The 26,549-nt window shown below is 39.3% G+C and overlaps 1 protein-coding gene across 8 annotated transcripts in view; it reads left to right on the top strand.

Annotated features, from left to right (window-relative positions):
* Positions 1-26,549, top strand: part of cdc42bpab (CDC42 binding protein kinase alpha (DMPK-like) b) — a 75,016-nt gene that overhangs the window by 6,240 nt on the left and 42,227 nt on the right. For all 8 annotated transcript variants that reach the window (XM_067482398.1, XM_067482397.1, XM_067482395.1 and 5 more), the window contains exons 2-3: positions 18,869-18,960; positions 24,613-24,696. In XM_067482398.1, the coding sequence (XP_067338499.1) occupies positions 18,869-18,960; positions 24,613-24,696 (176 nt within the window). The remainder of the gene's footprint in view (positions 1-18,868; positions 18,961-24,612; positions 24,697-26,549) is intronic.

The raw sequence follows: 26,549 nt of genomic DNA, 5'->3' as shown, positions 1-26,549 counted from the left end.
AAATGACTTGTTTTGTTTTAGTAAAATGACTAAAATGGCATCTTCCTTAGGCTCACTCTGCATGGTAAATGGGCGTGTCTTTCACGTTATGCTATGTCCTTCACATACCACACCTAGTTTATGATGTAAACTTTCTGTTGAAAGGAGAAAGAATATTATACAGCTTTACTGAGCAGCACTGCCCAAGATGAATTCACTGATGTTGCTGGAAGGCCCCTTTTAACACATCAAACAGCTGTTAAGTACCAGCATTTGACTTAAAAATAATTTTTGTTCAATAGACCAATTCGTATTATGTGCTTTAGCTTGTGCATGCAGCATGCTGCTCTGTCCCAAATTGTGGAGGAGGATTAAAAGTGAGCAAATGAGCATGTTAATTATGTTTATATCACTCCTTACGCCACATTATTTATAAGATGCAGGGCTCCGATGTGCTTTAATCTAAACACAAAGCACTGTTTCCCACAGCTTAGGTTTTCTATCATGTTGTGCCTCCTGTGCGTGGTGATCGTGCACTGAAATCGAGCAGTTTCACACGTGGGGACACTTCTCACTCAGACGAAACGCATGGTTGATTTCACCTGACATTTGTCCAGGGTCCATCTGTGAAACAGGCTTTAGTCATCTGTCTGGTAGCTTTTGCAGGCAGTGAAATACTAGCTGCTAATTATGATGTGTCACCAGAATGTGACAGGTGAAAGGTTGCCTTCCTTTTTTCCCCAGAGGACACACTGCAGCAGAGGTTGTTAGCCAGTCTCTCAGGACTCTTGGGATCTGACTGCAAATGGGCCCCTATCCTTCTTTTCTCATTCTCATCGGAGTGTCTTTTTCTTTCTTCTTTCCCTTCCTCCCATTCTGCAGTGCTTGCTAGCTGGATTTGGCTGAGCTCTCTGGCTGAAGTGATGGACAGACAGCTGAGCAGTACTGAAATTTCTCAGTTTACACATTTGAACACATTACATTTCTTTCCTGCTGCAGCTTATTTAAGATAAGTCCACCTCTGTTGGATGGATTTAAAACACAGCATAAAATATACACGACATACTTGCATAAGCACATGTTATGTCATTGTTTCTAGCTTGTTAGGAATCTGTGTCATCTGTACATGCTACTCATATCAGGCATGTAACACGACTTGAATTTCTGTGTGATCCAAGATGCTTCAGTGTTACTTATAAAGGCCAGGACACACCGAATAGATCATCAGCTAGTGTCACACTGCTGGGGAGGATGTATTGGCATAGTCTTTGCAGTGTGTCCTGCTGCATTGTTGAACCCTCATCAGGTTTCAACAGGCTGAATTGGTTGTAGGTCAGTGCTGGCCTGTCTGTCATTGAGACCACTCCGATTAGCTGTTTTACCTTAGCGAATTATTGCATGAGACAAGACCATGGTGTTAACAACTCCAGTACGACTTGTACTGTTGTTGTAACTTGTTATTAGACATACACTCGATTGCTAAGAGTTCTAAATCATCTGTGGTTAAAAAGAGTGGTGTGAAAATAGGAAGTTATGCTGCTTTGTTTGCAGTTTACATGCACTTTCTTAGGTTTTCTGCTTTGTCCTTCTCTCACACAAGTGCAGAACTTGCAGTGGTACATGCTCCTTGGCTCTCGTCTTAGCTGAGTGTTGGAGCGCTGCTTGTCAGCGAAGATGAAGCCAAACCAATGAATGCCCTTTGTCTGCGATAGTACGTTGAAGTTTGCTTGGTGCTCATGGCTCTAACTCTTTAATCTTGTATAAGTGCATTGTTCTGTACATACCGTAGGAAAACTGTTGGTCTGCTCTCATTGTAATGATTCTATCCTACAGGAGCAATTAGCAATTCTTTCTATTTGTCTGCCAGCTAAGTCTACACCAGTGTCACACATACATACACACAAAAGCCGCAGACAGAGCAACATTGTTTTCTCACAAGATTTTTTTTTTTCATTTTGTCACAGGGTTCTAGCCCCCTCTAACCACCCATTTAGCTGAAATGGTCCCAGTGCCAACTGGCGAAGGTGCTTGCTCACATAGTTTTGTCTCTTCCCATAGTCAGTGAACTGGGAATCTGTGTTAGTGAAGAGGAGTGGATCCACACTGCTCAATTCAAAACAGCAGCCGTAACATGCATAATACAGACATTCCTCCCTTTTTTAATTAGGAAAAATGTATGGAGGCCAAAGTTATTAAAATGTCACATTAAAGACATATTCCTGAAAATGTATTTTATTTTATCTTTGTCTGTTGTGCTACAAAGCCTTTTAATGATACATTTCGTATTTATTCTCAACGTCTTAGTTAAACTATTTAAGTTATTATTAATATTATTATGCAGCAGCATGGCAAATATTCTGCAGTTTTTTTACTTCATTGTGTATGTATTATGATAGACTTTTTGATGTGAAAAGAAATAAAATGCGGACCACTTAAATTTGAACTGCTTTTAATTCCAGGGATTAGGAATCTAAGACTAGGGTCGTTACCATTGGCATAGTTTGGCTTACATGCAGTTTCTCCTAGATCCCATTCAAACTATGTGTACACAGGCTTATTATCTGTGTAGTATTTCTAGTGAAATGGTTTTCTTTGTTTCGTCACCTTTTGATATAGCAAGAGTCAAATCTTGTTAAACCATCTCACAAAGTTCTTAAATGCATCACTGGACCTGTTAAAGTGTTCTGTTACTACTCTAAACATGTTCTGTTCAGTAATGTAAATATAACTAAAGATTACAGGTTTAACTTTGTCCTTGCCTCACCTTTTAGCCTTTTTTTGATAAGTATAAAAAAATGCAGTTAACTTTAAATTTGTAATCCTCTAGAATAAGCACGGCGTATAACTGTGATACATAATTACTGTAGAAAGTTGGCCGGTAGTGAAAAGTATATATGTTTTGTGTGTGTAAAATTAGGCATGCACGATATTGGAAAATAAAATGGACACGGTGATATCACCAGATGACTTGATCTATTTAGGAAAAAGATATTCATAATTTAACAATTAGGGTGATGCTGGTAGTTGTATACACCTGAAAGCTTTAAGCACTCAAGGAATGACTCTCCTTTAGTGTTTTCTTTTCAACACTATGTAGTTTTTTTAATGCATCCAGTGTCATTGCAAATACTTTGCATTTACATCGACTTTAGTAACTGCCATGTAACAAGGAAACTTGGGTTCTCCAGGTAGATTTCTGGCACAGAACGGCAATTTCTTTGCCATGTATACAGGTAACCAGGTATCTAATTGGCTTTCTCCAACTTCGCATGTGCAGGGCCACGGACGGGAGCATTATTTCCCCATTGAAAGTTGACTTTCCCTGGAGATATTTCTGTGCTTTGGAGCATATGCGCATATTTACCATTGTTCTTTTTAAAAAAAATGGTAGATCTTCTTATCTTCTTTTCATCTTTTCATTCAAAATATAAATCAGTTTGTTTGTTGTTTTTTTTTTTGCAATGTCTGTGGCCATCACAATAGAGTCCTTCATAGGTCCAATTTTGAAAAACAGAACCTGCACCTGACCTGCAAAGTACAATCCTGGCACTGACCTGTTACCCTGTTTCTGAAACTGGACCCACCCCCACCATGTGACCTGACCTGTTCAAAATTAATTACATACTCACAACTCCCCACTGTCTCCAACCCCAGGATAAAACCTAGCTGATTTACACCAGAGCCCTCAGGAGCCTTGTCAAGGAAAATGTACATAAATAATATGGGGCAAAAAATTCCCCAGGTCCTTTTGTTTTGTTCCTCCCCGAGCTCCTTTTCTCCTTCGCTCACTTTTTTCCTTTTTTTTTCTTTTACATCCAAGCAGTTTGGCACCTTAGCTGTAGTAATATGGAGAGATGCCAAGGAATCCAGTTACTTTCCACCCACCTTTATGCTCATATTTGCTGGGCATGTTATCACAGAAATGATGTATGTTTTATTTGTTTTGTGATTTGAGGTTAATAATTGTTGCCACTAATAGTGTATCCCTAATTTCCCAATAGCTTTATCAAAGGACCAGTTGACATTTATTTTAGATGCTCATTACGGCCAGTTAGTCATTGAAATTAACTCCCTCCCTCTTTCTTTGCACACTGCAAATGCTGCTGCTTTGGGTTTATGTCTTGACTCTTGTAGTTAAATGCTTAAATTCCTTGTCTATTTTAAGCTTATTATAGTTTACTTAATTTTTAAACAGTGTTCTTTAAAACCATGAGTGTAATAGAAATGTAAAAATGTGAAATTTACTCTTTTAATTTCTTCCCTTTGGAGCACCAGATGATTCTTTGGTGTTTTTTTTTTAAACTGTCTAAAATATCCAGGCAGAGTTTCAAACCACTGGCAGTAGCATCTTTCGGTCCTTCTCCACGTGCCGTAGCCTGCACATCCCCCTGGCTGCTTTGAGTAGAGGGCTCAGCTGTGTGTGGAAAGAGTGCTGACTCAGGCCCCTACCCCTCATAGCTGTGCTGCCTGTGGAATTTGGAGCTGAGGTGCAACGTTGGGGAGAGCAGCAGCTGTTTAGATGAGGCAAGGTCTGCCTTTTTGTCCCCCAGCTCCACTTGCCATTCTAGCTCCGTGTCGCCTCTCTACGTTTGCTAGTGATTCTGCTCCCTTTGTTTACATCTGTCAGTGTGCTTTCTTCTCCATTCACTCAGTCTTCATCACTCTCATGCACTCCACAGTGCTGAACATGTCTTGCAGCTTATTTGCTTTTCTTTGTCACTTTTGGTCTCTTCTGTTCTTTCTCTTTCCCTCCTTTATTTCCTCTGTTTGCTCTCTCCTCTTGACCTCCCCCTCCACTTCCTGCCTCTTACAGCTCTGCTGCTCCCTCCCTCCCTCATTCCCTCCCAGTCTGTTGTATCCCAGCTTTGCCTAGTGACAGAGAAGGCTGCATTGGTGTGTGTCTTTAAAGGGCATGTACCAGTAATATCATGTACAATTTTCTGTGTGTGTGTGGCTGAATTAGTGGGTTAGTATATGCTTTTTTGGAAATGACTGCATGCGTTTGCATTAGTTTGTGCAAAATGAGACACAGATACAGAGGTTGAGTCAAACAGACAGTGCTGTCAGACCAGCAAGCAAAGTCCTGACAGCAGAGAGAGGAGCTGGATCTCAAATATGGTTATTCTGCTGCATTGAATCACACTCACAGGTTCCCTGTCTCATGCCGTCATACTTTTAAAGGCAACATTATGCCATATGAAAAGGACAGTTTTTTAATGGGTCCAGGCAAAAAAACGACTTTACACTGCACTAGTGAGTATTAGACACGTACTGCAGCAGCCTGCGGCTTATACAAGCATGCTCCTCTGAATCCTAGAACAATGGGAAAATGTGTACATTTTTCAAGTCAAAACATGTTAGGTCATATATATATTCCTTTTCTAAACTATTTACTTGTTTTAAATGGATATTGAGGATAAGTCCACAATAAGGTAAGCATCAGATATGATAATGCCCTCATATCAATATAGCTTTAATTACAATCATCTTCTTTATGTAAATTGATGGTGCTGCATTTTGAGATGCAATTGATAGCGTGTATTAACACATACAGTAGTTAGTTGTCTGTTCAAGATTCAGATAAAAAAATTGTACAAGTCAAAAGAAGGTAACTGGGGGGGTTGGGTGGGGGGAATGTAAGCATAAGCAAAAGAATCGGAATAATAACATTAGAAAATGTTGTTTTCGTGGGCTGTCATTAACACTGCATGCTCACTTGTTCTTGTAGACTTGAGTCTGGCTCTATCATAATTACACACAGTTCATTTAGTGGTTACACTGAGCTAGGATCAGGTAAGTGTTGCAACAGTTTAGTGTGTCTTCTGATTGTGTTAATATCACTGGAGCTTATTTGTCCATGTTGCTCTAATGTAATAGCAAAAACAGCTGAAAATTTCAGCAGCAGGTTGTTTTTGGATTTGCGTTCCTTCCCTTAAAATGGCTATAGACCGAACTTGTATGGAAGACTGACACATTAAAACCCAGCCATACAAAACAAGTTAAAAAGAAACACTGCTGTTTGCAGACAAAGAATCGTATCAGGGAACATTAAGTTGAACGTCCTCATCCATCGACGCAAAGAGGTTTGACTGCTGTGCTGAAATACTGTACTCCTGCCACCACGGAGAGTATTAATTACAACACTGTTTCGACTCAGACTGACATTCTTGTATTTAAAAATTACAGGGGCTAGGTAAACCAAATGTTTAAAAGGGGAAAAAAATGCAGTATTATCATGTATAGGGGCCAGAACAGAGAGAGATGCATTTCTAGATATGTCCAGCTTAATGTATAAAAACCCCTTCATAGCCAGGTTTACCACATCTATCTAAATTAATTTCAAATGCATTTTTCTACTTAAAGCTTTTGATATTAATGTCTAACAATGCATCATAATGCATAAAATAAAAATTGCATCAGTAGTGCTTCTTATAAGCCATTAATAGTATACTGACATATTCAATTATTTTCACTAATCAGCAATTGTCAAGAAAGTCAATTTACACCTGAGCAAGGTACTTCACTCTGTAATGTTGCTTGGTAGGAAAATGTCCCTGTGCAACACTGGTTTAAGGCACAAAACTGTAATATTGGGTAAAGCAAATCAAAACCAAATTAATACTGACAAAAAAAACAAACATTTCTGATTTGGTAAACTCCTTTAGACACATTTAGGATTCAGATTTGTTTGTGTGTCATTTCTGCTCATTCTACTAATTACTCAATAAGAAAGGACGTGGTAAAATGAACCAAAGATGAGAGAGAGAAATGTAAAACTGAATATTACTACAAGAGCCTAGATCTTCTAAAGAGAATATCAGCTGATGTCAGTTTGTCTTGCTGTCCTAGAGTTCTTCAGTGATGCTTACATTAGTTGGGACTGATGGAGTGCTCACGTTGGCTTGTGGCAAGGTGGCAAATTTGACGGGGACCTGATCTATTTTAGGCCTCTCTATATATCTTCACTGCTGGATGTGTCTTTATAGTGGAGATACATGACTTGATTGATATTAAAAGGGTGAGCAGTTGGTCAGGACCATTTATTCATCTTCCACCTAAATGGTGGGTATTCACGCTGCTGGGTCTCACATGCAACTGACCTGATCATCCCTCTGTGCTTCAGCTTTGGTCTGTATCACCATGCTGTTAGGATTATGAGACTGTACAGCGTCTGGCAAATCTGTTTATACTTTCAATTATGAAGGAATACATAGATTGCGTTGTTACATTCAGACAATTATTTTTTTGGTTTTGCAAAGGGATTTTTGGGTTTTGGAGAAGTAGTTTATGTATACATCTGACAAACTGGGTGCTCAACACCTGTGTTGAGGATATTTTAGAAGTTCCGTGTATTTCAGTGACTGCATGTGGTTTGGTGAGCCCACACCCCACTATCGTCAGCTGTCTTTATCCTCTTTCTCTCTCCTGAGACAGCTGATAGGGGATATCCTGTGGTCACTCCGATTGTCTTCCACTGAGTGGTTTCTGTTCCTCACCTCTGTATATAGAGAACTGCATTGCCCTGTTTTCTTCCTGTGCTGAATTTCTGATACAGACAATAATTTGACAGCCTCAAATAATTTTTACCTCTTGATGTTCAAATAATACAAATACTTGTTATTATTTGTATAGTTTTTCTCTTCCTCTTTATTAATTGTTCATATTTTGTAGTACTCAATTTGGTGGAGCTTTAGAAAGGGAATCTGCTGAACATGGTCCATTTCTTTCTTAGAAAAGAATGTTAAGTATAATATTTTTTGAAAAAGAAATGTAATAGTTTTAGTCCTACAATAGGTTGTGTGAGAAAAATGACAATTATGACTATCGCTTCCATCATTTACTAAGGTCCACACGGTGTTGCTTCCTCCTTTTTCATTACTGATAACCAATTAATCTTCATCAACAAATAGTAAAATTGACTTGTGTTTGAGTATTTGTAATGACAAACTTAGGGTTAAAGAAATTTGGGTTTGGTCTAGATTTCTGTATAAACTACAGATTTTAATAATTCTGCTCTAGATGATTTAGCCCCCTCAGCTAGATGCTTACACTTGATTGCTTTGTTGTGTTCCCATCTCTTTTTCAAATGCCTTGTTTGTAAAAATTTGTTTCCTCTCAGAAGTCCCCCTCTGAAAAGGAAATGCTATAAGTGAAGGGGGCTTTGTCTTAGTTGCTAAAGCAGTCATCCACAAACCATAAGGTCAGTTGCTTGACTCCTGGTTCCTCCTGACCATTGATTGACTTGTCTATTGGCAAACCACTGAACTCCAAGTTGACCTTGTTGTGTGCTTTTCCTTATCACTTTAGATGAAGCATTTAAAAGTTATTTAGAAGTTATTGAGAAGTTGTGGAGGTGGCTTGACCCACATGTTAAAATCACAGGTAAAGAGACTAAAGCCCCTTTCACATTACCCACTGGAATTCTGACTTTCTCCTGACTTTGTCTGGAGGGGGCTTGTCAGAGTCATACGCTCCCGACATTATCTGGACTTTATCCTGTGAGCCCCCTTTCACAATGTCCGTATTGTATGCGTGAGCTCGTGCGTGCAGCACGCTGCTCTGTACTGAATTGCTGGGAATTTAGAAGCAAATAAATGGGCGGGTTGATGACATTACTGTCACTGAACTGCTGTAGTCTGGTATTAAAACCTTTTTTTGTTTTATTTATACATTTTAAAAATGTATTTATTATTATTATTATTATTATTATTATTATAATTATTACTGTACAGCTCCAGTTTGGTCTGAACAAAACACTGTTTACCACAGCCTAAGTGTCCTGTGGACGCTGACTGCAAAATGAAAGCAAGCAGTGTTTCTCCTGTGATGTTTCTCACTCGGGTGATCTCCCACTGTGTTATATGTGTGAAATGCAACTCTGGACAATATCCAAGGCTAATTTCTCCTTACATTGTCTGGAGTTCACAGGTAAAGCAGGCTTAATTGTGTGGTGACACGGAAGCTTCGTGCTACTCTGTAAGAGCGGAAGCAGACAAAGTACAGCCTGTGGTTTATCAGCCCGTTGAGAGTGTCGGTGTCTGTGATCACCTAGATGTCTCATGTCCTCGTCAAAACAAGGGCCTGTGCTGTTGTACCTTCCCACGCTGAGTCAATCTGCTTATCAGTGAGGTCATTAGCCTCGTAACTGTTATCTAGGTGTCTGCCTGCAACTGCATGGTCACTGTTTGTTCTCGTAGCTTACATCGTTGGGCTTGAGCTCATTGATAAGTCCTAAATGGATAAGGCTTGAGTTTTTCCTGTCTGGTTAATTCTTGGATGGTTCCTGAAATTGGTCTGCCAGTTAACTGAATGTAGTGCTTTGTCAGTTTTATAAATGGATTTTAAGTAGTTTCCTATTTACTACCAGCGCTTGTGTCCGAAAGAGAAAATTTTGTAAAACTATTGGATCATGTTTGCGGTATAAAGATGATTGATCTCTCTCTAATACCAACATAGAGAAGGCTCAGGTATGAAACCTTTGAAACCAGTATAAACGCTTTGAAGTAGAAATACATTTTTGCAGCGGTCATATGTACCCTGCTTCTTCTTGGAATAGACAGCCTGCCCGAACACGCCCAGCCGATGCCAGATGCATTCCTTCAGGATGCTTGCACAAGTCCCAGCATTGACACCTTTTTTTTGGAAATGATAATTATGAGACAAACTAGTCCTTTTTACTTTATGTTTTTGAAACAACGGGGACTAGTTGTGGCCTAGACAGTGTCTGTTATCCGTTCTGTAGTAGAAAGGGGACGTGTATTTATAGTTTAACACTTGTGTCCCCTACACTTATTTTTGGAGGAGAAAGTGGTAATTTTGTGGTTTTCTCCAGATTTCAGTTAAAACAGTCAACCTGCACACTGGGAAGTTAATTATTATTTTGTAAAAGGAGAGGCAACCGTCTGTGTGGGAAAAGTCCAATTTAGTTACATTTCCTACATTGTACCATATTTGTGTATTTAGCTTTGATTTAATTTCACACCTGCGAGGAGAGATGCCCAAATGGACAGAGCTTGGGTTATGGAAATGGGACAATAAAACCCTCTACACCCATAATGACAAAAATTTCCTTGATAATAATTATAAACTGATGAGTAATATCTCATTATACATATATCTAATATTTATATATTAGACTCAGTGGTACTCAGCATAACATGGGAATAAAATTGCACATGGCTTTAGTAGCTGGGAGCGGTTATGTGGCATTTGACTAATGGCAGTTTGATATTGCACTAGCTGCTAATACTATTAATGTTGTGTTATTTACTTTACTATTTGATGTTTTTGTATCAGTCCTTGACCAATTTTTACTTACGATAATGAAAGAACATTTTAACTAGTTAAATGCGTGATAGTATTATGTTAGGTGTAGGATAAAGTTTGCATCCCTTGCACCAAAATTGTTGGCTATGCAAATTCTGTGGAGCTATTTATAGAAATGAATATAAAAAAACACTACATTTCAGCGTAAGTGTTGCATTTGTAAGTGCTCACAAAAAAACTATAGTCATTGCCTGGTGTTTGTGTTAGTGATTGTCACCTCTGTTTGCTGTAGCCTCAAGCCCTTCTTGTTGGCCCGTTCTTGAGCACACCTAGCTGGGCAGGTTTCCAGAGATTGCAATGGGTCTTTGGTTACATCTGTCGTGACATGTATAGCCACAGCTGAACGCATCTTCATGTCGATATGAAATGACCTGGATCATCTGTGAGCTCTGGTTGTTTCCTTTAGTGATGTGGTGGTGGGTTGCGGGGTGATATGCGTGTCTGTCTGTGAATAGTTTACCTTTCCATGTGTGTATAAGTAGGCAGTGTTGCTTTACTGTCACACACATCTCAGTGTTTTCTAAAATATCCCTCTTTCCACTCCACCCTTTTTTTTTGCTGCTCCGCCCTTTCTTTTCTTACCACCTCCCCTGTCATCTTCCTATCCTTCTTTCACCTCCCTCTGTAATTTTTCTTTTGATGCTCCAGCACTCCAGCTTTGATCTGTCACCATCTCTTTTACCTGAGACCCTCACCATCTGGTGGTAGTACCATCTACATTTCCATATTATTGTTATCTTCTCCCCTTGTTTTGAAGCCTTTAACAAATGCGTAGTGGATGCTTTCATCTATTTAGGTAAATCCATTTATAGTATGGGTGGTCCCAATGGGAATCAAACCCTTAAATGGTCCAATGTTAGTGCTGGGCTGTACCAGCGGAGCCACAGAGGAGCGGAGCTTGGTAACAACCCCCTCATTTTCCACAAGCTGCTGACATCCAGAGAAAAAAAGTCAGTGAGAGGATAAGCCCAGAAAAGCAATAGGAAACTTGTGCTGTAATATCTGTCATGATGTTGTGACAAGTTTGTGCTGGAACACCACTGGCAGTAAAGCATTACATTTGCTTAAGTGATTGGTGACTTTAATTTGACCGATCTAGAAATTTACAAGGTGCTGCTGGAACTTGACGAGGTGCCACAGTATGGCTACATTCCTGTATGTGCGCTGCGCCAACTTGGGAGTTTTACTCACTCGGTGTTGGAAAATATTGTCTGGGTTGCTGAACATTCCTGGTGCACATGCCCGCTATTCCTAGCTCTGGCTCTTGTAATCACTCTGTAGTGATTTTCCTTTCACTCTGGACTCGTGGTAGCACTCAAAGGTTGCCTTAAAGTCATTTGTTCCTCAGACTCCACAGCCTCTTGCAGGCAGTAAAAGCAAAAGATTCATACAGCCGTCAGTGTCTGCTTCTCTGGTGGCCACCTCCAGAGCCTGCGCCCCCTTTCAAACTAGAGGCACAGTTGGAAATAAATATTTAAACTGAATAATGACGTTTTTTGAAGTTGCTACTAAATATTTTTAGTACCAATCAGGACTGTTTTTAAGAACTAAAAATAGTTCATGGCATCTGGATTATTTGTAAATGGATATTTTTAGGAACACAGTTCCTTTTACTAACAAACATCATCTCATAAACTGACTTTTTTCAAAAATGCAGCCCTCCTGACTCCTACAACTACAAATCCCTGAGTAAAAAAACTATTCTCCAGATGACAACATGGGATTCAAATTTGCCAAATAATAGTAGTTTTTTTTTTTTTTTTTTAAATATTGTGTATTAGAATAAGAACTAAATGCATGATCAAAATACTTCAAAACTCATATTTCCTTTTCTTGATATCCTATTTCTCACTCCCATCATTCTGTTATTATCAGTACCCAGCAGAGGAACAATGGAGCACCTGGTACCTCCACTAGAGTAGCAGACATTTAGGAACCCTACCCAAGCTGGGTAATGTGGCCTGGACGAGTCCTTTCATATTTGCTCTTTATCTGATGGTATCGGGAGGCATGACACAGAACTGTGTAAATCAACTTGTTTGCTTGTTTGGGTTCAACAGGTCGATGTGCAGTCTTGGAGGATTCTTTGAAGTAGTGGGGACACTTCCTGTACAGACGCTCCAAGGCAGTTTTTCTCATGTTGTTTGCCTGGGTGTATGCTCACTGCAGCAGTCTTTGGAGCTGTAACACACACCAGATCTGATCTATTGTTTTGTCAACCCCTGCCTCCCTCCCTTTCTTTGGTGTTTGTGGTTTCTTAATATTTTGGGAACATCCTGTTTGTGTGTTTTAATGCCGAGGGGCACAGATTGTTTAGTTTGAGGCCTCTGACCATTCCTGCCCTCTTATTAGTGTGACAGGACAAGAAAGACTAACTGAGGCAGAAAGAAGGGGCATGTGGTCATATAAGAAAATTCATGAGCGACGAGGGAAGTTGTGGGAAAAGAAATTAAGGAATTTCTAGTGTGATTGGTTATGGCAGAGAATGGAAAATGACAGAGGCGGACTTTGTTGGCTGTGATTGACTTGTGTGGTAGAGGGTTACTGCAGACAGATTTGGGAATGCTGGTGTCACTTGTGTGCAGCTTCGCATTAAATGCAATCTAATGCTCTGAGGCATGCTTATGTGCTATGTAAGTGTTTCCCCCTCATGAAATTTTCAGAGCTCGTAAATAATGGTGTACCTCCAGTTCTCTGATAGCTGACATGGGTCATACATGGTAAAATACAGGTTGGGGTGCTGTGAGTCACACTGGCAGTGCCAGAGAGAGAGCGAGCGAGGGAGGGAGTGAGTGAGTGAATGAGTGAGTGAATGAGACACGGAAAAGCCTGTTATTGGGGTTGTTTATGCCTCCCTCCACACAACTGTTGGGAGAACCTCTGGCTGTGGCATAAAGGGGTCTGCTTTTCTTTGTATCTGTAATTTAGGTAAAAATACTGGATGTTTTTAAGCTTCTTGCAGTTGAATTACTTAAAGGTTTTGTTTTTTAAGTGTCTCTGGAACTAAATCCCTTTTTAAGGGCTAAGCTATTAGAATCACTCTGCCTCTGCCTCATCACCTGGTTGCATTTATTCATGTATTTAACCAGCAAGTACCTTTTTGTAATTTCTTACAGACCAAAGACAAGAATTTATAAAAAACAAATTAGCACGATGAGTTTAATCGAGTTTAAAAGGTTTGTAATCAGAGAGCTATTACATGAAGAATTAAACATTCATTGTTGGTCTTTTACTGAGTTTTGTGCGTGTTAATGTTTTTGCTCTTCCAATTGCACTTTGTCTCAGGAAAAAGAGCTACTTGAGGTGGTTTGGGGTTTCTGCTGAGACTGTGACACTGAAATGTTACATATTTAGCCATTTTGAATCAGAAAGTAATGTAGCAGACTGTCTGGGTGGGAGCATAATTTAGGAAAAGCCTGCGGCTAAGTGACCTCTCGGAGAACTACAGGCTTCTATTGAATATACTTTACAAAAAAATAAAGGGGTGAACATTTCTTCGCCCAAAATGGATTCATTGTAATCATATTAACTCAGAAAAAAAATATCAGTGAGTCATGACTTATCATTTATGATCCTGGCACAGTAGCATGTACTCTAGCATAGGAAATATTTAGGCCTATCATTGCTAGAGTTATTTATTTATTTTAATTCCTCTGCTGTTTTGAAATGCTCCAGCCTAAGTATGGCGTTTGATAGTTTACCCCTCTCTTCCTCTCCTTTCGTCCATTCTCCTTATTCATTTCAGAGCCTCTGTCTCCATCTCTTCTTCTCCTCTGGCTCTCTTGCATTTTTGTGTCATTACCTCATTTTGGTTGTAAATAATCTCTGTTATGGCTTCCAGATGTCCCCCCCCCATCCCATTCTGGGGTTGGGTATTGGGTTGCAGCGAGGTGCGGGTGTAAGTGTTGGACACTTACTGTAAGTGGTTCATCTGCTGACTGGGCCTGAAAATCGGCCTGCTCTCTTTCTTTATAATATCTCTTGCTTTCTTTCATTCCTGCGCAGTCTCACATTCTCCAAAAGCTGATTGTACCGCTATGTGCTTTTTACATTTTTGCCAGTTCTGTCTCAATTTGTCAGATGTTTTTCTCTTATTGTTTTCATACCAAAATTGTACTGTCTTTCTTAATTTCCTCATTCTTCAATTCGTGAAATTTGAACCACTAAGCATGTGGGAAGTGTCTTTTCTTCACTAACTTATTCCTCCTTTTCAGCCATCAGTCAGTTTGGAGAAAAACAAAGTCTGTCTGTTCTATTTCATGCTTGAGTTATACCTAAAAACTTCAAATTGTGCCAAAGCACTAATTCAGGAAAGTTACTTTTAAACATGTCCTGTGGTAATTACAAAGAGGTACAATTTTTTTATTTATTGAGAAAACAAAAGCCTCATAAAATGTATGAATCCCACGCTGGGTACTTTGAATTTTCAGCTGTAGGGCTTATGGAAAGCATGTCATTGTAGGTGCGACTGTATATGTTGGTTTTCTTGAACTATTAACTGAAGATATGTGCCATTTAGAACTAAAGGATACTAAGATGCCCGAATAAGGGTTTCACCATCAACACGCAAGCAATGTATCGTGATATACAAAAAAATTTAATTGCCAGTAGTATAATGTATATTATTACAGTGCTTCTAGAAAGTATTTACAGCACTTTATCTTAATATTACAGCCTTATTTCAAAATTAATTAAAAATATAATTTTCAAACAATACTCATAATGACAACGTAAAGGATGTTTGTTTGAAATCTTTGTTTGACAATCTATTAAAAATAAAAAATGAAGCAGTGAGCAGTATACAGACATGACTCTTGGCATTCGGGCCAAAGAGTTCAGTCTTTGCTTCATCAGACTAGAGAATGTTCTTTCTTATGGTCTGAGAGTCTGTCAGGTGGGCCATCATGTGCCTTTTACTGAGGAGTGGTTTCGATCTTGCCACTCTAAAGGCCTGATTGGTGGAGTGCTGTAGAGATGGTTGTTCTTCTGGAAGGTTCTCCTCTCTCAATTGTGAAATGCTCAAGCTCTTTCAGAGTGACCATTGGGTTCCTGGCACCTGGTCCCTGTCTAAGGCCCTTCTAGATCTCTCAGTTTGGCCGGCTGGAGCACAGCGGTCTAGGAAGAGTCTAGCTAGGTCCAAACTTCTTCCATTTACGGATAATAGAGGCCACTGTGCTCTTTGGGAGCTTCAGTGCTGCAGAAATGTTTCTGTATCCTTCTCGAGATCTGTGTCTCGATACAATCCTGTCTCTGAGGTCATACTTGTATTTGTTTATATGCCTTATCGTGGACAGCCTGTGGGCTCCTGGATCAGAGATGAAAGGCACACGTCATGTGGTGGTGTGCAGCTACTAATGTTCAAAACATCAAAGACCTGTAAATGCAGCACATCAGAATTAAAACTAATGGGCAGATCATGCTATGTCTTCTGTGTGGACAATGTTTATTCTTTTAACATAAAGCCTGCACAAAAAGGCATAAGCAATATTTGATTTCTGCGTTAGTGTATGAAATTTTAGATAGTAGGTGCTGTACACTCCCGAAACATGTGATGTGTCACGGTTTTAGTCTTGTTTCAAAACTGTTACACCCCTACTTGTTTTTTATACTTCAATCGACGAAAAAAAAACCCTTTTGTAAATAATTTGTAAGTGAACAAAACTTTAGAATTGTTCGCCACACTGAACCTAAGTTGAGGTTTATACTTTTATGTTTAAACACTGTAAATCAAGCCATGTTAAATAGCTTTAATCTCTTGCCTAATCGTTTGCTACCAAAGCACAATTTTGTGTGTCTAATAGATGACTTAATATGAATCCAAAGGGGATTTAGATATCCAAAGGGATCTCTGTCCTGTATTTGGTCTGGCAGACATCCTGTGTCTGGGTAGAGATGTTCTGGCAAAGAGAGCGTTAAAAAGGAGAGGAAACGATGAGAAATTATCACTAGCCTTGACCTTAATTAGCGAAAAATGTAATCGTTGGAAGCTTGTCAGTGAGCCACTTTGGCCGTTGCCTGGGGTAAATTTGTCTTGAATAGAAAACATAAAGGGAGTTGGAGGTTTGTTCACTTTTACATGTACAGAGAACAACGCTGCTTTATAGACTGAGATCTTCTCCACCTTAGATTGGAGTGCTCTTTTCATGGTACATTGACTTTTCAGTCTTTCAAGGTCAGCATGTTATCTTTTGCTCTCACACTGTTAGCCAATTAGATAATGGATGATGAACAACAATCAAGCATCCACAGGAACAGCAGGCCAGTTGTTTGTCACAACCTTGTTTGTCGTCAGGTCTGTGGATTTGTGGCGAATTTATTGATCACTAGCCAGCAGCTGGCACCAAACACAACAGTGCTGATAAACCACTAGATTTAACTTCAATATTTCTGGTTAATTGTTCATTAACTGGTCTGCACAGACATGAATTATGACTAATCATGTTTCCCATGCCAGCCTTACTCAGTATGTTGGCTGAGTTGTTGTTGGTCTGCAGTAATGTGCCAGGAAATGGCACACTGCACTGGTTTCTACTTTTCCTCTGGCCTGCAGTCAGAGCAGCCCCAGCCAGCTGTCAGTGGAGTCAGGAGGGATTGCGAGGGAGACTGAGACCAAAAGGTTGTTAGCCATGAGAGGCCTGTTTGTTTTACTTCAGCAGGCATTTCCCTGTTTCACAGTGGGAATATCTCCCTTTCTTGAACACTGGAGATTTTGTAATGTCATGGTAGCCCGATTAGTTTAGCATGATATTTAGCCAGTGAGGGACTGTGCACAAGCGCAGATTGTTGTTTTGGCTGGTCTGCAGCTCCAACACACATATGTGCAATGCTGCATTGGCTAAAAACAAAATCAGGTGTTTTTATAGTAGATTGAGATTGTTTTTTTTTAAAAATCCAAAAACTACTGTGTATATAAAAGTAAAACATTGATGCGTATTTGTCAGTGCTTACTCGACCTTATGCTAGCTAGGTTTTTTTTTCCACTAACATAGAAAAGATGAAGATGGATTAACAATGATTGTACTTATTCCGCCCAGGTCTCACGTAGGTTCTGTGTGGTTGTGCAGACGATCTCTTCTGATGTGTGCTGTCTTTTCTGCCTTGCTGTAATTTCAGTAAGAATAAGTGCTGTTCACCATCTCTTGGCACCAAATCAGCACTGTCTCCTCGGTTCCGAAAATAAGTAATTACAACGTTACTTTACAAATATTGATTTGAAGAAACAGACTTCAAACCTCTTTAAACACCTTTTAAGACTGTACAACAATGTTAAGCTTATTGAGATACATCCCAACTATGATGAGCCCACTGCACCGGTTGAGGATGGCTATAGCCCGTCAATGGCTAAAAAACTAAAATTGCAATTTATTCATCAGTAGCAGCTACAACAAACAAAAAAGAAGTAACAAAGATTGTGGCAGCATATGTGAGAAAGAAATTTTCACTATTGATATTTTTCAGATTCAGACTATTCAGAAAAGTAATTTGATTAGTAATGTGACAAGTTACTTTTGACACGAAGCAAAAGTAATATAAATTTTGAAAAAGTAATGAGTACATTACTGGTTATATTCTTTGAGTAACCAGTTGAACACGGATACTCTAGTATACTGACTGACCTTGGTGAACTTGATGGCAATACAGGTTATCCATGGGATGCTGTGATCATGTAAACCAGGAAATGTTGAATAGCACTCCACAAATGAAGGAAATGCTTTCTGTGTCAGCTATAGATGAAATCTGTTGAGCTTTGTGAGAAAAATGCTGGTGACCCTTGCAGACCCCCCCCCCAGGCCTTTTTCTACCAGGAACCATAACAGCGGATGCAACAATAGCTAGCTTTATCATTTAGCCTCTCTATGTCCGGTGTCATGTGCTATAAAGAGGTCATGGTGGTTAGTGGCACTTTGATGAAATTCATTTAAAACAACATGGCAGCCTTTTATGACTAATGGGGGGAAAAGGGGGCTGTGGGTTACAAAGACTAGCACGAGTTTTACATAAATGTCATATGGCCATGGCAGTTTTATTAAACACCCCCAGAAAATGTGAATGAAAGGGTTTAATCCAGGAAATTAGCAGTTAGTTGAGAGACTGAGCATGCAACTAGTGTTTGTCCAATATTTCTCAAGTATCAAAACTCAAATATCAAACAAATTTAAAAATAGTTTGAGCTGTTTACTTTTATCTTACATCAGAATAAGATAACTTATATGGTAATTTCGTTATTCTTGCTTGGGAACCGTTTTTTTTGCATAGTCATAGTGTTTCTGTGATTAACATGCTGGATTCTACACAAACCCTCCGTCTTTCTCAAAAGATTAATGTAAAAAATTCATGAATCATGACGTTGGAGAAGTTAATGGTTGTGATGCTAAGGTTGCCAGTTCAGTTCCTGAAACAGCACTATTAAATCTAGGTGGAAGAATTGTAAATATATATTATATATGTGCTTGTGTTGTTTTTCAAAATTTTGTTAAAAATATTTGCGATTTTTGCATAAAGTCCTGTATGCTTTGTTTGGCTGATTTTATGAAGCTGACTGTTGCCTTCTCCTTCTCTACAGCCAAACCGTTCACATCCAAAGTGAAACAGATGCGCCTTCACAAAGAAGACTTTGAGATCCTTAAGGTGATTGGACGAGGAGCTTTTGGAGAGGTAATGTACCCCCTGCAGCAGTCGATTATCATACTGTATATACTGAGAGCCTCCATTGGTAAGGCACTCGTCCTCAGACCTCAGGGTCAGTGGTTCAATCCCCGGTTATGGCTATATATCGTCTCTGGGCAAGACACTGAACCCCCAACAGCCCATTGCCCTCCCCAGCTGCGCAGTGCCGGTCCAAGCACGGTAGAAATATGGGAGGGTTGTGTCAGGAAGGGCATCCGCCATAAAAACTGTGCCGAATCAACTGTGGCGACCCTGAACTCACGGGATAAGCCGAAAGGACAAAAAAATAAAGATAATAATCAGTTTCAGCTGCTTTGGTGTTAGTGAAATGAACTACAGGTGCAATAGAGGAGCAACAATGAGACGACCCGCAAAACAGGAATGGTATTACAGGTATCCTTCTCTTTTCTGACAGTTTTTTTTATTTGGCTAGGGTCAGTGTCACTACTACAGAGGTTGCACAGGCAGTCCAACTCCTCCAGGGTGGCGCATTAATAGATGCTATTGCCAGAAGGTTTGCTGTGTCTCCCAACACTGTCACAAGAGCGTTCCAGGACAGGCAATTAATCTAGGAGAGCTGGGCAGGACCACAGAGGGTCCTTAACCCCTCAGCAGGATCAGTACCTGCTTCTTTGTGCAAGGAGGAACCAGATGAGCATGAAATGACCTCAAGCAGGCCACTGGTGTGAATTTCTCTGACCAAACAACCAGGAAGTGCCTTCATGAGGGTGGCCTGAGGGCCTGACATCCTCTAGTGGGCCCTGTGCTCACTGCCCGGCACCATGGAGCTTGATTGGCATTTGCCTTAGAACACCAGAATTGGCAGGTCTGCCCCTGGCACCCTTGGCTTTTAAGGATGAGAGCAGGTTCACCCTAAGCACATGTGACAAACTTGAAAGGGTCTGGAGAAGCCATGGAAAACATTATGCTGCCTGTAACATAGTTCAACATAACGGGTTTGGTGTTAAGTCAGTGATGGTCTGGAGGGGCGTATCCATGGAGGGACACACAGACATCTACAAGCTAGACGCTAACGGCATCCTGAGTCCCATTAGGTATCGGGATGAAATGCTTGGACCCATTGTCAGACCATATACTGGTCTAGTACTAGTATGCAGGCAGGTTCTGGAGGATGAAGAAATTGATACCATTGACTGGCCGCCACACTTACCTGACCTAAATCCAATAAAACACCTCTAGGATATTATGTTATGTTCCAGCCGATGCCATCTGCCTGCATTTCAGACTGTCCAGGAGCTCAGTGATGCCCTTGTCCAGGACAAAAGATGCCACAGGACGGTATCTGTCGTCTCATTAGGAGCCTGCCCCAACATTGTCAGGCATGCATACAAGTACTTGGGGCAGTACAAACTAATGAGTACCATTTTCAGTTGCTGCAATTAAATGTCAGCAAAATGGACTAACCTGCCGCATTATTTTCTTACTTTGATTTTTGGGGTGTTTTTAAAGTGAGCCCTCTGATGGTTGATAATTATCCTTACCAATAAACAATGGAGCATATTTCACAATCCATATCAGTATTGATATCCAACATGACTTCTTTTAACCATTGAGACCTGAAGTGTTCCTTTTAATTAAGTTGAGCAGTGTATTTTTCAGTAGAATTCTGGGACAATACCCGCCAGGAGAAGGCTATTGTCTTGCTTCCTTATACATTATGAGTTATAAAAGAGAAGAGTGTTGTTCCCTTTGATATTGATATTACTTTGTGCAGCATTCCAGCAGCAGTGAGTAGTCAGCATGAGCATGACTCTACATGCAATGTGAACCAAACTTTTGAAATCTGCTTTTACACTTAACCCATAAATAGAACATTATTTAGTGTGAGTGGGACATCCACCATGGGTCTTCATGTTTGTTTTTTTTTGTTTGTGTGCCTGGAGGGAGAAAGAAATACACTTGTGACTGAGTTTCAGGTAATGATGTCAAAGCTGGGGAATGTTGAAGGGGACAGGTATTGTGGTCCTCAGCCAAGAATCTTAAATCCTGCACAAAAAAACCCCCCAAAAACCATCAAGTTTTCATTACATGGCATTGTTTTGACGATCACACTTTTTAACAGTTAAGAGATCATTGTCAGACTCACTTATTGCTTCCAAACCCATATATAATCTCTGGAATTGTTATCACACAACTGTACAAACATGTTAGAGAACAGAACAAAGGTGGAGAGTTGTACAGGTACCTGCACAATACCACCACAAAATACTAATGTGCCCAGTTTAAGCCACTGCAAAGAGTGCAGCTATTTGTGTATGAGTCATTTTGGTGTGCATGTGTGTGTTTCGGGTTCGTGTTTAGCAGTGTGGTGTGACCCATAAATGGTGCTATATTGTGATAACATTCCAGTCCCTCTTCTCTGTTAGCTGCGCTAGTACAAGTTGTACATGATAGAAAATTTGATGCAGCTTAGCTGAGAGACACTGACTCCCCTATTAAAACACTTGGTATAGATTGTTTCCATTTTATATTACAGTCATAGTAAACACAAAGACGAGGAATAAAAGAAATGGTCAAAACAGTTGACTCTTTTTTTGTTTTTTTTGTTTTGTTCCTAAAAGAATGTACACACAAGGACAATGATGAGATTTTAATTTCTAAGTATTTCAAAACATCAGTTCTTGCACCTTCATCAAATAAATAGAACTCGCCATACAACCGCAGGAACACATCACCACATCAACGGTGTGTTGATGATAATGACATGCACCTAAGTCACTGGGGTACTTGGAGAAATCAGCTTTCTTGGGTAATTTGGGAAACTGGCACTTAACAAACCTGGTTACTAAATTCTGCTTTCTGAAATTTGTGTTTGTGTGTGTTTGAATCGCAGCACAGTGACAGAGCAGGAGGTGAGAAAGGGAAAAAAACAAAGGATACACACATCCACAAATTATCTTATCTTATCTCAAGAAAAGAACGCAAATGCTACTACCAAGTAGTGATGTTGTTATGGCTGAATAACGTATACATACAGATTTGTCTGCTGTTTCATTGTGAGAATGCTCTCATCAAGACTTCAACCACAAACAGAACAAATGTGGCTCAGTCTGGTGGAGCTAAGTGATTAGCACCTAATACAAACAATCGTAGGGTTAGTTTGTTGCCAATAAATGTTAAATGTGTCCTTCTTTATTGGCCATTAACCTACAGATTATTTTACTGGCCTGCAGCCTTTTGCTTATTATTTGTGGCCTTGGCTGTTAAGTCTGTCAGTTCTGTAGCCACTTTGTCATACTGTGGTGTGGTTTCAGTCAGTCTTTGCCATTCTCACAATAATTAACGGCTGTGATTTGACTCATCCGTGTTCCCACCGGATGAAACCAAATGTGATACAGTTTAAACTCTCATCTAACAGTACGTACTTTTACCATGAATAGTGACTTAAAAATCAGCTCAGCCTTGGGCCCAGTCCTGACAGGAGGACAAGATTAAGGAAGGAAAGAGTATAAAAAAGAAAGGAGAGATATAAAAAAGAACCAAAACAGTCGGGCATTGCCAAGAACTGTGCGCTCCCCCCTCGTCCTTCTCCCTTCCTCCTGTGTTCCTCTTCTCCTCTGGTGAGGGATCACTAGGGGAAATCCAAACACTGCAGGAATGTTATCATTGTATTGCATTAGCAGCATTCCCCAGCTTATTTAATAGGCTAAAGAAACCACTGTTGCATAGGGTTCTTGTGTTTGTTTGGCTAGTCGTGTGTGTGTGTGTGTGTGTGTGTGTGTGTGTGTGTGTGTGTTGTGCACTTTCAGATTCTTGTCTCTGTGTGTGTGTGCATTTACTATGTTCTTGTCTGTTTAAGCAACATTGTAAAGCGCTTTGGATAAAAACGTGGACATTTACCATAATTAACTCTTAATAAAACCAGCTGGATTACAGCTGGATTTTGGCTTTGTGGATTAGTCCAATATAGCAGACCAATAAAGCTTAAAGGAAATCCACCAGGACATACAGTACATTCGGATAAATATGGGCTTCAGCTGTCATCTTACAGATGATTGTCACAGCAGCTTTTGCAGCTCCTTCTTTGGCCAAATGTAAAGCCAGATGTGAGGAACTTTATCATTTTAATAGTCAGCAATTACGAGTGAATAAATAGTGGACTGTTGCTATGATGTTAAGACTGTACAAGAGAGGACAGTGTGAGGAAACACGATGGAAGAATGTGGTCAGAGAAGACTTCACAGTGCACAGTGTGAAAGATAAATGATTCCAATTGACAGCGTAACATTAGCATTGCTATTAAACTCTCCACTATTTACTTTAAATTTTCAAGTGTATTGCGTCACTTGCTCGTGGATTTGTTTGGTTTAAATGTTGGGCTAGTTTGTGAGATTGTTGTAATTTATCCGTCATTTTCAAGTAAGCTGTGGCCTATATTAAATGTCTACACATCTATGCATGATCGGGGGCTAAATACATAGATTATAAAATATATGTGGCATCTGTTGACTTTATGTGCATTTGTTTTAATCAAAAATTACAAATGGGTAACATTTGGGAACCTATCTATACAAGCAGATTTTTAACTTTGTTAAAAACACTCTTTCCAAACCATCACATCTGCAAAAACAAATTCACTCGCTATTGATTTGTGCCCATTTTTAAATCACTGGACATAGTGATTAGAAAAGTGACCTAATTTTCTGGACCAAAAACTGTTAGTAGGAAATATGAATCAGACTATTTGTGTAGCTCTGTGCGTCTGTGTGTGACTGTGGATCCAGACTGTGCACAACTGTTGACCTTTTAGGTCAATATTTCAGGATCCACGCTGACTTCCTACTTATGTGACTCCCCACCACATTTCCAGCTTCTATTCGTCACCTTCCCTTCTCATTCTTCCTGCTTCCTTAATTTTTTTTTCTTCCCTCTTTCTACTTTTGTTTACTTCTTCTTTTGCTATTTCACCTACCACTTTTCTTTTATCCATTTCTTCTTTTCTCTGATTGTGGAAGTTTTCCTATATTCCTAACTTGCAACCCCCTTCAAATTTTGGAATACACCTTTTTCTGCTTTCTCTATTCCTGTTTCATTTGTATTTCTTCTTGTATTCACATCCCCATTTAGCTTCGAAAGAAAGGCATTAATCAATAAGTAGATGGGAAACAAAAAAATTATAGCATTATTACATTTTGATATTTAGTATTTTGAAAATTAATCAGGTAAATACTACAAAGACACAATATCAAATGTTGAAAGTGAGAAATGAGATTTATTAGATTTCCACTGCCAAATATTTTGCAGAAAAACGGTAAAGTTTCTCAGGTGCAAAATGTGATATGTTGCCTTTGTGCTATTTCCAATCAAAAATAGATTTCTTTATACTTACATTTTACTCACCTTTTACTATCTCAGCTTGTGTGCACCATTTGAGCAGAATTTGTGCTAAGTATCTAATCTAGTTACACCTGAAAGGTTGTGTGTGGTACTATTTAAATATGATTATACATGAGTTATCTTTGCACAGTTTTTGTCCTTTTTCCCACTGTTGCTTCAAGGATAAGATTAAATCTGTTTGCTCTTTTCCTATTGGTATGTGTTTTCGGCATGCTTCACATTCTTTGACTGGCTTTGCTGCCACACAGTTTTAACATTCCAACTTTTTGTGTCTTATTGCAGGTTGCCGTCGTAAAAGTGAAAAACACTGATAAGGTATTTGCTATGAAGATTCTCAACAAGTGGGAGATGCTGAAGCGAGCTGAGGTAAATATCACCCCCCAGATTCAAACTTCTGTTGTTGCTGTTATGGATACTGTGCAAGTGCAGCATCATTGAGAAATGATGAGTATAATTATGAGGTATGATTCATTTGTTTGTGTGTTGTTTTGGGGTACCAAACTCCTTTCCTCAACCATTAAATCCAGGTATACATTGATACATGTTTGCAAAACATGTACATGCTACCATTGCATGTTTTACTCATCAACCTCTTTGACTGACATTCCTCTTGTTCCCCTGAGTCTTCAATCTTCATGCCTCATACGTCACAGACTAAACTGATTCCTGCTGTGTCTGTGTTTTAATGCCTTTACATGGGAAATGATATAGAGCAGCAGATGTAGGTTAGACAGTGCACAGTAACTATGTAACTGTCATTGTTGACATATATTTCATCAAAGCACCAGAGATGTTTTACATACAAATTTTCAAACTTGTGTTTTTTAAATTTTGATTATTAGGTATCATTAACCATATATTGTTGATTTATGTTCTTGAGGTTGGATCTGTCTAAATAAAAAGTGCACCAAGGTAATATAGAGAGTTTTGGGACCATTATTCTTATGCACTTGTACAATTACATAATGAACATTAATTTTTCTTCTTGCTTCAATGTTGTAGATATAGTACATATTTTATTTTCTGTTCTACAGATAACTTTTGTAAAACCCTGTAAAATCACAAATTTAGATTTCTTTATACATGATAATCATTTTTTTTATTTAAAGAGGTTCCTGTTTGTATTATGTTTTAAGAGGATATTACAGAAAATGGACACAACTGCTGTTTGTGCAAATAAATTGCCAAACATCATCAAGCTGAGTCCTCTCAATTCCAAGCCTGCAGATCTGTTGAAGATTCCAACCTTTGACCTCCAAATGGATGTATCACAAATAACACTTTACTACTGCACAATACTGGTTCCACTCTACTTGTCTCTACTCTCCTTTTCTTTGGTTTTTGATGAGGCAGAATTTATGGATAGTACCTAGTACTTCATTTTTTAATCCAAGTAACAAGCGAGCTGAGGCGATACCAAACAGTAAAGTCAGACATACCACTGCAGACTTCTACTTGGTTAGTGAGAAACATTACAACATTACAGAGCCTTTAAGCAGCCACACTCATCAGTATTTGACAAACGGTCCAGATTTTATCTGGAGTCTTTTGTGTTACTGCCTTTAACTTTTTCTGAAACTAAATTTGACTCCTTGCTGTGACAAGCAGCTGCATACCAAGAATCAAAGACAGCATTCCTGTGATGTCCTCCATTGTTCCCGTGTGTGTGTGTGTTGCTTTGTCAATAGTATAAGCAGTTTCATGTGGTGTGGCTATGGCGATGAGCTACATTAAGAGGGTACTCTAACTGCAGTTGATGGAGTAGGGGTCCAGGGCTGCACTGACTGAATATTGGTTAAATATTTTTGTATATGTGCCTAGAATTGCATCATTAAATGGCTTTTTCATGCAGTTCATGAACTGCATGAAAAAGCTAATTGATACATAATAACTGGCGCACACAATATACATTGCACATAGAAAACAATTACCATTTCGATAGTTTTCATCTTTTAGCCTTTTTTTTCCCTCTTCTCTTTCACGTCAAGGTGGAAACACATCTCTCCAACATAATCAAAAGTAATTAAACATTAAAGTTCTCAATGATGATTTAAAAGGGGATGGACAAAATCTGCTTTTGAAATAATTTTTACTGAGTTGATTGGAACGCTCTTTTGTCTTAACGGTGTGGCCTTTGGCCAGAATACCGATAAACCTGTAACGACCTTCCAGATACAGCTGTATTTATGCTGCAATTACTTCAACACATTCACTGAATT

The sequence above is a fragment of the Channa argus genome, chromosome 17 (genome assembly GCF_033026475.1).
Source record: "Channa argus isolate prfri chromosome 17, Channa argus male v1.0, whole genome shotgun sequence".
NCBI lineage: Eukaryota > Metazoa > Chordata > Actinopteri > Anabantiformes > Channidae > Channa > Channa argus.
The sequence above is the reverse complement of the archived record's forward strand: the minus strand, read 5'-3'. Positions and strand labels throughout refer to the sequence as shown.